This window comes from Hippocampus bargibanti, linkage group LG14 (genome assembly GCF_051943395.1).
Source record: "Hippocampus bargibanti isolate YZ-2025 linkage group LG14, ASM5194339v1, whole genome shotgun sequence".
NCBI classification, from domain to species: Eukaryota; Metazoa; Chordata; class Actinopteri; order Syngnathiformes; family Syngnathidae; genus Hippocampus; species Hippocampus bargibanti.
In genome coordinates, this window is record NC_142747.1 from 16,885,818 (window position 1) to 16,901,383 (window position 15,566).

The following is a 15,566-nucleotide window of genomic DNA, read 5'->3' on the forward strand; positions in this document are numbered from 1 at the left end:
AACTATACAAAATCATAATGACAGCTCTTTGAAATATTTTGTCCACCCCTATCAGCACCACAATTGAAATATTATTGTCAAATCCAGGTTTTTGACCATAATCTGTTCCAGAAACCTGTTCGAAAACCGACTTGGTCGAAAACCGAAAATTTTGTCATTAAGATCTGATATAATAATTTCCCATTATAATCAATATCTGCTTTTTTAAAATTGTGATTGAACAATACAAATACGCCCGCTCACAATATAAAACAACGCGAGTATAATGCATCGGTCACAATGAGACGCGACACAAATAAATGACATCTAAGGAAGCCAAGGGGAGTCGAGTAGCACATGCAGGTGCGATCAGTTTGGTCAAGAACCGATTTTTGGGATAAACAAACCCAAAATTTTCTTTCAAAAACGGAATTGGTCGCGAACAGAGATGTTCAAAAACCAAGGTTAGACTGTTATATATCACAAAGAGCTCTCAGTATCAAGTATACATGAAGTGTGTCAGTACCACAATGAATATATTTCAAGTCTGCTGTTCTTCTCTGTCAGGAACTGACAGATGCTCAAAGAGTTGTGGGAAAGCGCATTGTCATAGTGAAGAAACCTCGAGTCGCTTTGCCTAATCTCGGCTACTGGACGAAACAAGTGACATTGATTGTCCAGTGCCCAGTAGCAACGATGTAACCTAACAACAATGAAAGGGAAACCTGTGCTATAACACCAGAGTTTCACTACTTCTATGATCAATTTAAGGGACGTTATATTACAAATACCTCTAAATATTCGGTAGTTCAGGTGTAAAACTCTTTCAACAAACTGTAAGAGACAATCCACAGCGTTAGAAACACCTTTTATTTACTTATTATAACCCGATTGACCTTGAGTACTTAATTTTACCGCTACAAAAATGCAATTGAAGTGGAATGTGAAAACCTGGCATATAGCGTTGACGCTAAATGCAGTCATTTTTTTAAAGCAGAGCAACTTTGCATGCAGTAAACGCCACACGCGGAATATTCCACCCCCCCCCCCCCCCCACAACTACCAAGGGTGGGTCCCTAACGTGTGTGCGGAACCGCTTGACAAGGGAGTCATTTTCACTGCCAACGTCCAGGAGTTGCCACATTGATCACAACGGCAAATTTTGGCCGTAAACTAGCAAATCGTGCAATATCGATCGACCAAAAATCGAGACGGTCTAGAAACGCACCACAATATTCACCAACGTTACGTGTGCTGTGTTTATCACCTTACGTACATTTTCGGGAAACTACAAATACACGCTGCTTTTTAGGTTCTAAAAAAGTGAAATGACCACTTTGCATTGCTTCAGACGCACTGGCCGGCTCTCCACCCAAAATAAATAAATAAAAATAATAAAAATCTTAATCCGATTTGTCCAGCCTCCGAGCAAAATAAGAGTATGAACCAATAGCAGGGGCGATTGTTCGCATGAAATCGAATGCAACATTGTCATCAGTTAAAGTGCTCGTTTACGTTTATGAATGTGACTGATAAATCGAAGTAAGAAAGGGAGGAAACGGCATTCTGGACATGTGAAAAATAATCCGCGGTGGGATTAACTAACACCGTGCACACAAGTAAACATTTACACAAACACAATATAACCCACCCCCCGCCCCCACATACACACGAACAACTGCACCGTCGTCACCCCTTCCACCCCTTCCCAATTTAGAAAAGGGGGTCTTATTTGCGACTCATTTGGTTGAGTGTTTGGCACAATTCAAAATGGGTTGAGGGGGGCAACCGTGGTATCCGCCCTGGTGACTTGTGTGCACGAGTGACATCATCACCCTATGCACCTTTCTGAAAGAAAAAAAGCGCATCTTGATTCTAACCCCACTTGCAGAGTCATTCACCGTACCGTTATGATGTAATGTTCCTCTACAAACTCCCAAGAGGAACCTGATACCACCTTCAACACACACACTGGCACATGTACACACCGGCAGTGACAGAAACGCCCAGTATGAGCTCCACAATCCTTTCACGTAGATGCATACAATTCAATGCAAATTGACGTTTCGACTCACTGTCATCATCTTGTAAGCTTTCACTCCCGCCTCGCGTTTCAAGACATTGTCAAAGTCTTAAAATCGAGGCTCTTCCGACTTCCCAGCAGTAGCAAGCAGCAATGGGTGGTGTATCCTAAAGGCGGCTGCTGGCGGTGCCGGCTCGGCCACCGAAATGACAGCCAGCCAGGCGAAGAAGAGGACATCTGGGTCCCGGCATCTCCGCGTTAGTGTTTACGCAAAGGAATGAATGAATAAATAAATAAGGATGTTGTGGTTTTCCGTCCAAAAGGTTTCGCTCCTTTCACGCGCGCCGAGCTCCGTGCGTCCTCGTACAGTGAAGTGGAAGGAAAACGGGAAGCGTCTTCAGAGCCCACGCACGGTCAACGCTCAAGTTATTCAACGCGATTTTACAGATCACCCTCCTCAAAAAGAAATACAAATTGTTTTTCAAAAGCCGTGTGCACGTCTGGACTCTGTGGGAAAGTGACGACAGAAGACGAGCACTGACCTTGCAAAAGGTAGGGGTGGGGGGTGGTGGTGAGTGAGAGATTGTGTGCGTGTGTGTGTGTGAGAGAGAGAGAGAGAGAGAGAGAGAGAGAGAGAGAGAGAGAGAGAGAGAGAGAGTGAGAAAGAGATAGAGAGAGGGGTGAGGGACGCTGAGGGAGAGGAAACTATTTGGGTGAATTATTGAACACTTCTGCTCTTCTGAATTTAAAGCCTCAGACTTATGTGTTATTGCATCAACTTTTTTGGAATCAAAGTGGCTTCAATAGTCGCGACAACAAAACGCAATGTCTTGTTTCTTAAACTATGGAAATGTCAGGTTTCGTCTTTGATTGTTTTCTGTTTCAGGACCACTTGAATGTGGGGCGTCACCTTTTTCAACGGCACACCTGGGCCTGATCAAGGCAATCAAATGGGCACTTAAAGGACAACCGACAACTTTTTTTGTTTCCTAACTGACATCAGAAAAAGGTTTCTCGCATCTAAAACACCCAAAACACGCAAGCTGATGTTTTTAGACAAATGCAAAACACCAATAAAAATGACTTAGTGTCCCAAAACTACTTCAAAATGACCTCAGAAAGTTTCAGTTTCAGAAGATCCAGCCCTCTTGTTCGTGACGTCACACCAGGACATCTTGCCTTGCTCGAGAATCAAAACAATGGCTTCAGATTCGGAGAAGATGCTTTCTTGTTACTCATCCAGTTATGAATATGAATCAAATAGTTCTGAAAAGTCCTCCGTGTCATTTTGAGGCGTATGGAGTCCAATAGTCCAATGTAGCGTCCAGAAAATGCACAAGATGGGACCCAAGCTCCGTTGGAAATGGGCTGATTTGTCTGCTTGGAATTTGTGTCAACTAGTATCAAATAGAAGTCTTGGTGCAACACAACGATTCACCATCGCGTTATTTATGTTTTTTTTTCCTTCTAATTTTGCCATCAACACGGATCAACACGAAGTTTTTAGACCAAACAAAGTACCCAATATGTGTTGTGTGTCACTCTCTCAGGGGTGTTCCAGACGTGACGTCACGTCAGACATCCTCATCAACTCGAAAACAAGACTTCCTGAATATTCAGTGTGAGTCTTAAAACGTAAAATATAGCTATATACCGTGGAATCTTTGTAAAATACGCTCAGTCATTTGAAGTGATTTTACAAATTATAGACACAACTTGTCCGAAGGTGTCGGTTGCCAGGGTTTTTGTCATTTTCACTTGAATTCCAGGACCCACAGAATATTGAATTTTAGGATTACACAAACATTCAATGCAGCGTAAGAGACATTGGACTCTCTTCTTTCATCAGAAAAAAAATATTTAATTCCTAAATTACATGGGTGTGGAGTTATATTAACTTGAAATGAGGCTGGCTGTCCAAAATACAATGCAACACATACATATGAGTTTATATAGTCCTTTAACAACAGATGAAGCTGGAACAAAGCGCTAACATGGAAAAGGGGAAATGCTGCCCTCTTGTGGAAACGAAAGACAATTCCAGAGGTCATGGCCAGCGCTTTATCGGCACCCAAAAAAATAAAAATAAAAAAAAAACAAACCCGAACAAATTCGGCAGTGGCGCACTGTGATATTTTCTTCTGTTTTTTATGAAGAAAAGAAGAAGTAAAGACACTGTAGTTCTGTTGATCATTTTGTAACCATACAATGCTTTGATTTAGAAGATAATTTGCTCAGATTTTTTAAAGCTTTGGTTCATTCATTTGTGAATCATTTTAATTCATTCATTAATATCCACAGAAAATCTACTTTCAACCCGTGGAATCAAGATTTGGTCTTCACATAATCTGGATTGTTTATTGCACAATCAACACTTTTTCTCATTAGATTTCCAGGTTACTATTTGTTTAGAAAATGTCAATAGTTTATTATTTGTTTTTAATTTTCGAATGTACATATGGAGCACCATCCATCCGTCTATCCATTTTCTGATCCGATTCTCTCCTCACAAGTGTAAAGGGGCGCACTGGAGCCTATCCCAGCTGTCTTTGGCAATAAGCGGGGGACACCCTGAACTGGTTGCCAGCCAATCGCAGGACAAACAGTGACGAACAACCATTGGCGCTCACACTCACAGCAAAGGAACATTTTCGGAGTGTTCAAACAACTTGTCTTTTACATTTTGGGAATGAGGGAGGAAATCGGAGTACCCAGAGAAAACCCACACATCGCAATCGAACCCTACACCTATGCACTGAGAGATCCAGCAGCACCACCCCTCCATGTTGTGAGGATAAAGCAGATTGGAAGATGTACAGATGTGTTCAGTAACTTTATTATTTCGGTCAGCTAGCCAAATGATTTCATAGACAGACGTCATTGCCTCGATGTACGACAATAAGGGGCCATCGGGGGGTCCTTCTCCCGAACATTTCACCAGGTTCGCCTCTCCATGAACCCACGCATGTACAAGATGATGATTAAAGAAAAGGATCAGCATCCCCTAAGTGCCGCCGTGCCGGAAATCTCCAGGCGAGTCACTTTGCTTATGCACTGCACTCTTTGTCTGTAAAGATTTGTACAGTGAGACCTCAACCTACAAACACCTTAACTTACAAACTTTTCGTCTTACAAACGTCAAATTTATGAAAATTAAACCTTATAATAAGAACTATTTTCATAATACACACCCACCACGGCTGGCGGAGTGATCTTCGGCGGAAACACACGACCGAACAGCACCAACAGTCCTTATGGAAGGTGACTCTCCTTCCATAAGCCATCAACGACCATCAAAAAGGTAAATAAAACTTTATTTTACAGCGCAGTTTATTTCTTTAATTACAGTCCTCATGCAATTCCCTTTGACCTTCGACCTCCAACGCCATTCCATCAAGCCATAAATGACCATCACAAATGTAAATAAAGTGACTTTATGATACAATGTAGTGTATTTCTTTCTTGCAATACAATAGCACATTTATTATACATAAAATAAGGTATCTTGTGTGTAGTCTCATCTCATCTCATTTTCCGTACTGCTTATTCCTCATTAGGGTCGCGGGGGGTGCTGGAGCCTATCTCAGCTGTCTTCGGGCACGAGGCGGGGGACACCCTGAATTGGTTGCCAGCCAATCGCAGTATCTTGTGTGTAGTTTTAAGGCTTATTTAGTTGAAAAGTATATTTTATGGAAACCCGGGAACGGATTATTCCCATTTTAATGGTTTCCTATGGGAATTTTTTTTTTGATACACACACTTTTCGCCTTACACACTCTGTCTGGGAAACAATTAAGTTCGTGAGTTGAGGTCTCACTGTATTTGTTTGAGGGACACGAGAAGCCCTCCGAGACAGCGTGCGGAATGTACAATAGCATAAACGTCATCCATGAAATAATGGGCCGGTACTTCAAAGACCACTGACTGGGCTTCTCCGTTACAGTGAGGACAGAACCAACTGCAATTTTCATCCTAAAGTAAAAACAGCAGGAGGCTGTACTAGTGCTGACACTCCGTTCCCCGTCTCGGATGCCTTCCACTCTCTTATCAGTCCGTCCACACCTCCTCTCCGGAATGTCTCCCCGATTCCCCAAACAGTTGTTGGCAAAAGGCTAGAAAAGTGAAGAGTTGTAAAGGCATCTGAGGGTACTTTCCTCTTTTTCATCTTGACAGAATGTGAGCAAGAAGGGTGTATATGCTCTCAAGACAATTCGATGGCACTTTGGTATCAAGATATTGTTCACTTGTGCTACACATTGTGTACATGCTCAAGATGGCTTACCTTTTTCTTTCTATTTTTGCTACATCGATGGGGGATTCCAAAAGTACAGTACAGTGATTCAACAGGGGATATCGATGAAAAGGTTTCTTCAGCCGTCATCTGTACAAATTTGAAGGTTTCCTACGTTTCGCCTCCTATCCAAGAGGCTTCGTCAGCAAACTAAAGTCTGACTGGTCGTATCGGCCCTGTTTATATATCCCTAATGTCCAGACATGGCGGCGCCGGACACAGCTATGATAGGTGCCTACTCTCAGTTTGGGGGGAGCAGAGGACTACTCCCTGTGGCCCCACTGATTGTTCCTACATTCCTGACTAACGACTGGCCCATTTCCCCCACTCCCACCGGTATCACCTTATCAGCATTACGAATGTTGCCTAACCTGTTTTGCCTAAGCAGGCCTAAAGAGGGGATAGGCTACTCATATTTTAAAGTGCAACTTTTACAGTTTCAGTTCGTTTGTTGGTTAATTGCGATTTTGCAAAACACCTAGAATCGATCGATGAAAAGGTTTCTTCTGCCGTCATCTGTACTTCTTTGAAGGTGTCGGACGTTTTGCTTCTTATTCAAGAAACTTCGTCAGCAAATTAAAGTCTTACTGGGAGTTTAGGCCCTATATATATCCCTACTGTCCAGACCCAGAATCGAGTTTCAAATTTCTGGAGATGTACGCTGGAGGATGGATGCATTGAATTTTAGTGTGTATCCAGGAAAAGGCTTGAAACTTTTAGGATATTAAATTTTCATTAATATTATTTTGACCGCAGCCAAGTTAACTCATTCGCTGCCATTCACAAATTTATTCTGGAATTGAAAAGTGTGATGTGGAGCTCCATTCTTGAATTGGTTCTGGTTTTTGTTTTTCTTTTTTTTTTGGGGGGGGGGGGGGGGGGGGGGGGGGGGGGGGGGGGCAATAAAGCAATGGTCAGACCTCTGGCGTTTTTTTCCATTTCATAAGGGGTGCTTTTTGTCCATAATAGCACTTTGTTACAGTTTCAGCTGTTGTTCAAGCGCTACATTAAATCAATGTGTATACATGTATATAGCATTGTATTTTGGACAGTCACCCTCATTTCAAGATCATATAACTCCAGACCCATATAATTTAGGAATTAACTATTTTTCTCTGATGGAAGAAGAGAGTCTAAGGTTTCTTATGCTGTATTTAATGTTTATGTAGTCATAAAACTCAATATTCTGTCGTTTCTGGAATTCATGTGACAATGACAAAAACCCTGGCACTGGAATGGACACATTTTTGCACAGCTGGCAGTGAATGATTAAAAAAAAATCAACATTTTAGTATCATATCAAAACCTTTTTGTCGAAAAAGATACTGTTAAATATTTTTGAGCCAGTGACACACCAAACGCGCTAGGTTTAGGTGCGGTGCAAAATAAAGTAAAGTCTCATTATATCGATATTCAAGGGAGTCCGAAAAAATATCGATATAACCGGGACTATCGATATATCCGACCCTGTTTGCATGTAATTTTCTCCGCGCGTCCATAGAAATAGTATCGATATAACCGGGACTATCGATATATCCGATATCGATGTAACGAGACTTTACTGTACTTAAACACAACAGGTGCTTTGACTATACTTTACTGCCACCTATGGGACTGGAGTGGAACAAGTTTGACGGAAATTATGTATGCTTGACTTCAGGTGTACATTTTATTTTGCATTTTAAGCTACTTTAAGTGTGATGAAAAGCACTTTCAAATTAAAAGTAGCATTATTATTATTATTTTATTATTTTTATTATTACTGTGCTCTATGACGAGCCATGCTTTTTCTGCAAGGCAAGTCATACAAAATATTCACTCACTTTTCAATGAATAATGCATGAATCATAATGACTGATTATGTCAGGTCACTGCTCAAGGTGTGTGAATGATTTCACAACATCACAAAATGAGGAAAATGTATAGCTTTTATATACTTTAGGTCGTACCGTTGCATCAATGGCTATGCAATATTCACCATCAGAACAACCCATAGGCATCATATCTGTCGAATTGGACTGAACTCCTCATCAATGGTAAAAAAACCCCAACATATCTGCCATCTCCGACATCTACCGAAAAGCTTTTCCCAGCTCTAAAGCAGCAGTCCATCCACTGAGGCTATCTTCTAGCAGGAATCACTGAAGGCCCATTACTGACAGACAGATAAGAGCAGAGAAATGAATACCGCTTAGATAACGCAGAAAAGTCGAAGTAACATCTTCCTGGGCTTATATCCGTCTCACCAGCTCACTCCTGACAGACTGTGAGAATGCCTTGTCAGAAATTCACCGACTCGAACGTCGAGACACGAAAAGTGACCTTGGAGGCTTCTCTCTCTCTCTGTCTGTCTGTCTATCACTCTGTCTCTCTCCTCTCAAGCACACACTCCCACTCTCTCACTGTCACGCTCACGCTCTCTGTTGCTCTCACACTCTCTCTTTCACTCTCTCTCACCCTCTTTCACTCTCTCATACTCTCTCACTATGTCTCTCTCACTCTCCCTCACCCTCTCACCGTCTCACCCCTCTCTTTCTCTATCTCTCTCTAAATCTCACTCTCTCTCACACTCTCTCTCTGTCTCTCACTCTCTCAACCTTTCTCACCCTCTCTCATCCTCCCTTCTCACTTTCACTACCTCTCTCCCTCACCCTCTCACACCTTAACCCCCACTCTCTCTCTCTCTCTCTCTCTCTCTCTCTCTCTCTCTCTCTCTCTCTCTCTCTCTCTCTCTCTCTCTCTCTCTCACTCGTTCACCCTTTCTCATACAATTGTATGAGAGAAGTCGAGAGAGGGTAATCTCTCTCTCTCACTCCCTCTCACTCTCCCCCACCCTCTCACCCGCTAACCTTCACTTTCTCTCTCTCTCTCTCTCTCTCTCTCTCTCTCTCTCTCTCTCTCTCTCTCTCTCTCTCTCTCTCTCTCTCTCTCTCTCTCTCTCTCACACTCGTTCACCCTTTCTCATACAATTGTATGAGAGAAGTCGAGAGAGGGTGATCTCTCGCTCTCTCACTCCCTCTCTCTCTCTCTCTCTCTCTCTCTCTCTCTCTCTCTCTCTCTCTCTCTCTCTCTCTCTCTCTCTCTCTCTCTCTCTCTCTCTCTCTCTCTCTCTCTCTCTCTCTCTCTCTCTCTCTCTCTCTCTCTCTCTCTCTCTCTCTCTCTCTCTCCCTCACCCTGTTCAAGTAAACCACAACCAAAGGCCATATAATAAGATGTGAGGAACTAGGGTTTGGTACCAGACCAATCCGACAGAAGGGAATAACCCCGCCTTTATCAAAGAAACACACCTTCCATCATGGCGCCATTCTTTATATTAAGATTAATTTGAAGAAATGTAATTTATTACAGTGATGAGGTCAGTGTTGAATAAGAACTGCCTGAAAAAAGGATGGTTTGGGAACACACATCTCATCATTTCCACGGCAAAGTTCCAAGTTAACTTTTTGAGGAGCTGAACATTAACCTGAGTGCCTGCAAACAGCTTTCAAATGAGATGAGGAAATTGGAGCCAATGCAACTCCGGCTATAAGTGCATGAAAGAAGATTACTCACTATGCGGTGTATATTTAGTTCTTTTAATGCTGTGACATTGGCTTCAACTCTTCAAAAACAACCTGACCTCTAAAATCAACAGGCTGAGACAGTTTTACAGACAAACAGACAGACAGACGGAGACAGCTAGAAAGGAATTTTTCATTCAGCAACAATCTCTCCCGGCGAATTGGACATTTTCGTGTTTATTATGTTTGTTAAGATCATTATAAGTGTCTTGCATTCTGGGTCCGAGAGGACAGTAATTTCATCTGTTCTGTATGTCATGCATATTAGCATATTTGACAATAAAGCTGACTTTAACTTTGATCTACTGTCTTTTCTACGTTGGATTTTGTCAGATTCCTCGATAAAGTGACCGTATGCACTCACATTAAATATTATATCCTACGGAAACCTGAAAAAGTGATCATTTTCGAAAGGGACAAAACAAGCCTTGTGCATCTGGACCAGTTCATTTCCACATCGCCTTTTGATGATGAATAGAAATGTCAGATGGGCACAATAAAGGTTGGCCCTTTAAACTCGCTGACTGAACTGCCTTTTTAAATAGAATATATGTATATATGTCCTTTTGTGGGGATTTATTAAATATATAAAATACACGGATTTACCTATGTTGAAGTCCCAATGGTTGTAATGGATTGTGCTTCTAAAACCTGGCAGTAATATTCCGATCTGCCTTTCTCTATACTTTACGTCCATACAGCAATTTCATTTGCTAACCAAGTGTGAAATGAATTGAGAGAATAACATCTTGCACAGTATTGGACAAATACACTGAGCCATTAAATGTGTTTGAGTGGGAGGCTTTTTTAGATTCAAAAACGTTGGCAGGGTTGGTGTAATCGAGCCTGGATTATAAAGGAAAGTATAAAATAACTTTTATATCCAGTGATATCTCTACTTATGAACGTCTCTCCGCATTTTCACATTTTCAAGTTACAAACGTCTCAATCGGAATTTATTGCCTCTTGTTATGAAATACATTTCAAGATATGAATGGTAATTATAATAGCAATAATTAACAATTTTGAACCACCTTGAGTGGATTCGGGTTAATAGGTTAACTTAAATATCTTCCCATAATCTCCAAAATTTCTCTCGCTCGCCTCGGACAATGAATATAAGCTTTTCTATTTCATAAATTTCACAGACCACCTTAATCCAGCCTTTGACTGTGGAGGTTCTTTTCTTTTGTTAGCCATCTCCCTGTGATTGCTTTCTTGCTTGCACGATGTTGTATATGTATTTCTGGGCAGAATTAATAATTAATAATTAATAATTGTATTTACTATTATTTATTTGTTTTTTTTCTCATTATTTTTATTTGATTTCTTATTCATTTATTTATTTATTTTTTTATTTATGTATTTATTGATTTACTTCTGTATTTATGTATTTATTTATGTATGCATTTATTCATTTATTTATTTACTTTCTCATATGGCACAGCGAACAGGACATTCTATATGCAGAGGTGCAAGAAATGTCTAATGTTTTATTGAGATGGTTATTTGCTCTGTTTTGTTTTTATGTCCGAAACAGATGATGCTCAATGTGACCATGTTTTCCCTTTTCTAACTACAGTAAAGTCTTGTTATATCGATATTCAAGGGAGTCCGAAAAAATATCTATATAACCGGGACTATCGATATATCCGACCCTGTTTGCATGTAATTTTCTCAGTGCGTGCATAGAAATAGTATCGATATAACCGGGACTATCGATATATCCGATATCGATATAACGAGACTTTACTGTATTCATAAAAAAAAAAAAAAAAAGGTATGAATAGTAAAAATATAGTATGGGTGGCTACTCGCATCTCAGTTTCCTGAACGCAACATACATGTAGCTACGTTGCTATTGGCTAATACAAAGCAAAAAAAAAACATGACGCGATTGTCCAGAAAGAAGTGATTTGAGACAAAGAAAGACTACAGGCAACCATACAGGAGAGAATGTGACTATGACCATCCTATTGGTAGTGATCGATTGATTGCCACACTCTCCTCAATTTACTTTAAAGCCTTAGGTACATACCGTGTGAAATTACCAGAATAAATATAGCTCGCACATAATACCCAAAATTTATCTAGCATGAGTCAGATAGAAAAAAACAAAGCCCCCCCCCCAACCGCATCGCAGCATTGCAAATCATAACATAATATTAGTTTAGATATGATGATTAAAATTTCATAACAAGCATGATTTGGGATTTCAGGAGGATATCTCTAGAGAAAACCCTCACAAGCACCAGGGGTACACGCAACCTCAATATAAAAAGGGCAAACCCGCATTCCCTGCTGGTAATGAAGTACAAATATACAGTGAGACCTCAATTTACGAACTTAATTGGTTCCCAGATAGAGTGTGTAAGGCGAAAAGTGTGTATCTCAAAAGAACATTTCTCATAGGAAACCAATAAAATGGGAATAATCCGTTCCCGGGTTTCCATAAAATATACTTTTCAACTAAATAAGTCTTAAAATTACACACAACATACCTTATTCTATGTATAATAAATGTGCTGTTGTATTGCAATGAAAGAAATACACTGCATTGTATCATTAAGTCACTTTATTTACATTTGTGATGGTCATTTATGGCTTGATGGAATGGCGTTGGAGGCCGAAGGTCAAAGGGAATTGCTGTTTGGAAAGAGAGGCGCATTACATGAGGACTGTAATTAAAGAAATAAACTGTGCTGTAAAATAAAGTTTTATTTACCTTTTTGATGGTCGTTGATGGCTTATGGAAGGAGAGTCACCTTCCATAAGGACTGTTGGTGCTGTTCGGTCGTGTGCTTCCGCCGAAGATCACTCCGCCAGCCGTGGTGGGTGTGTATTATGAAAATAGTGCTTATTATAAGGTTTAATTTTCATAAATTTGACGTTTATAAGATGAAAAGTTTGTAAGTTAAGGCGTTTGTAAGTTGAGGTCTCACTGTATAAATAAGAGAAAAAAACCACGCTCTGTAACAGTTGTGAGAGCAGAAATAATTGAAATAACTTAATTTAACTGGTCTTAATGCAACGGGGAGGTGAAATTTAAAGCCCGCCTTCCTCGTGGACTGCATCCAGCAGAGTTGGGAAAAGTCAGCCAAGTCGTTAATGAAGTTATGACCGCCATCGTTTGCTGTGATCGAGGATATCACCACCTGCGAGATATGATAGAGATCTACCTTAAACCCATTTGGACTGCGGCACACAAATTCTAATTAGGACAAAAGAAGTAGACCAGCCGGGAGAAGCTTCCCGCCGGAGACTGCGTGCTGTTATCGAGGACTTTCGGAAAGAGACGTGTGAGTTTTTATGTCATGTTGGGACTGAAAGAAATGTGCCTATGTCTCTTTCCTTTAACAAATTCACCACCATCGCACACTTCAGCATATAAGCACTTTGCTGCTGTGAAATGTAAATTTCTCCACTGCGAGACTAATAAAGGCAAATCCAATCCAATCCAATCCAATAAGACATTCACTGGCCAGGTATCCCTGAATACAATTGAATGTCTCATTTATAATACACTTATATTACCTTGTAGGCCAACAATTCAAATTGCCCTGTCATTCATTGGAAAAAGACAATTGACTAATTTACTGCCAGACGTGCAAAAATGTGTCCACTCCAGTGCCAGGGTTTTTGTCATTGTCACTTGAATTCCAAGACCCACAGAATATTGAGTTTTAAGACTACATAAACATTCTATGCATTAGAAACCTCAGACTCCCTTCTTTCATCAGAAAAAAAGGTTAATTCCTAAATGAATGGCTAACCAAAATACAATGCAACACATATTGGTTAATAATAATAATAATAATAATAATAATAATAATAATAATAATAATAATAATAATTTCTAAGCGCCTTTCACAGGATCAGTTTTTCTGGAGGTGAGCAGCAGCAGCCACATGCGCCAGCGTTCACTCAACCATGAATAACTCAAACAGATAGAAAGTTAGCTAGCTAGCTAAGAGATAATTAATAGATAGTCAGCTTGTTAGCTAGCTTATAGATAGCAAATATATAGCCAGCTAGACAGCCAGCTAACTAGCTAATAGATAGCAAATAGCTAGCTAGCTAGGTAGCCAGCTACATAGCCATATAGCCAGCGTTCACTACGCCCCAAATAACTAAATAGATAGAAAGTTAGCTAGCTAGCTATCTTATTCTTCTTTTCCTTTGGGCTTTTCCCTTCAAGGGGTCGCCACAGCGAATCAGTGTCATCCATCTTCAGTGGGTTGTTTTGACCAAGCTTTTACATCGGATGCCCTTCCTGACACAACCCTTTGGATTTATCCGGGCTTGGGACCGGCACAAGAAGCCAGTTTCTAACTTGAGCTATCTAGCTGGCCATCTGGCCATCCAGCCAGCTAGCTTTTAGATATTTGCATGTATAGCGCTTAAGGTGGAAAAAAGTGCTAACATGAAAAAAAAAAAACATTGCCACAGGGCATGGCCAGCGCTTTACCAGCAGCCAAGCATGAAAAAGAAAAAAAAAACCCGCTCTACATCATATTTTCAATATTTTCCGGAATGGCAGTGAATGAGTTAACTATGGTATTCATTGTCAAACAAAGTGATTGAAATCGGTACAGTTTGGTGCTTTTTGGTGGTTTACTGTACGCAGTCAACCCAAAAGCAGAGTCCACATAGCAGTCATATAGACACGACTGCAGTCCAGCGAAGGCCCCCCCCCCCACGCCATCTTCTTGTTGCTTTGCCCCGAGTTCAGCTTTGCAGTGTGCAGACGTCCACGTGATTTACAGTCCACACCTAATTGGATCATTTGTCTTGTGTTTTTTTTTTATTGTGTAGAACTTGCACCTGCTGTTTGCCAATTCTTCTCATAAACGACTAAATTTCCCGAAAGTAGTGAAGAAGAGTGACGGCGGTGAAGGATAGGAGGAAATGAAATCATGTGGGATTAAATGAGATGGGAGAAATGAGTTGCTGGTAAAATGACAGACATATCTATACCGTTCGCAGCATCGATATCTGATCTGTTCCCATTTAGTGAAAGTCCTTGAGGAAAACAGGCTCACTGCAGATTTGAGAAGAATATAAAAAATAACAGGACTTGTGCTATGATTGATGACGTTCTTACATTAGATGGATGAAAGAAGCAAAAAAAGGCCCATTTTTGTTGGGCCATCCATTGGGCTAGCACAGGAATGTCGGAAATCGACACAAATGATGACACACTGAAAAATACAACATGAACTTAAAGGACAAGCGACGCCACCGGTCAAGTTGTGTCCATAATTTGTAAAATGGCTTCAAATGACTTCTACTGAGCGTATTTTAATAAGATTCCACCGCATATAGCTATATTTTGCGTTTTAACACTCACTCTGAATATTCAGGAAGCCTTGTTTTTGAGTTGGTGACGAGTCCGTACGTGACGTCACGAAAGCACCGCCCCCTGACTGAAAAAAGACACATTGTAGCAGTCCTTCCATCACGTCAATGTATTTTGCTGTACATGTTTGGTCTGAAAACCGTGTTGCACCCAAAAGCCGCCAGAAGAGGGCGTTCAAGCTCCATATAAGGAATTTATCAGCCTGTGGAAGCGGAGCTGGCCACTGGAGGTCGCCATTTTGTGCCTCTTTTTTTTTGGGTGAGAGATTTTCCCCCAATGTTGCCTCAAAATTGCACAAATTTAATCGATTGCAAACATGTATGCTTTCCTCTTCAGAACTATTTGAATCATATT

The 15,566-nt window shown here is 40.7% G+C and overlaps 1 protein-coding gene across 2 annotated transcripts in view; it reads right to left on the bottom strand.

The window, feature by feature from the left end:
* schip1 (schwannomin interacting protein 1) overlaps nucleotides 1–15,566 on the bottom strand; it is a 214,881-nt gene that overhangs the window by 39,742 nt on the left and 159,573 nt on the right. Inside the window, exon 1 of one of the 2 annotated variants that reach the window (XM_089014457.1) lies at nucleotides 2,055–2,490. The exons of the other annotated variant lie outside the window; for it this stretch is intronic. Within the exon in view, the coding sequence (XP_088870583.1) occupies nucleotides 2,055–2,063 (9 nt within the window). The 5' untranslated portion in view covers nucleotides 2,064–2,490. Of the gene's footprint in view, nucleotides 1–2,054; nucleotides 2,491–15,566 lie in introns of those variants that run through there. 2 annotated transcript variants of the gene reach the window in all.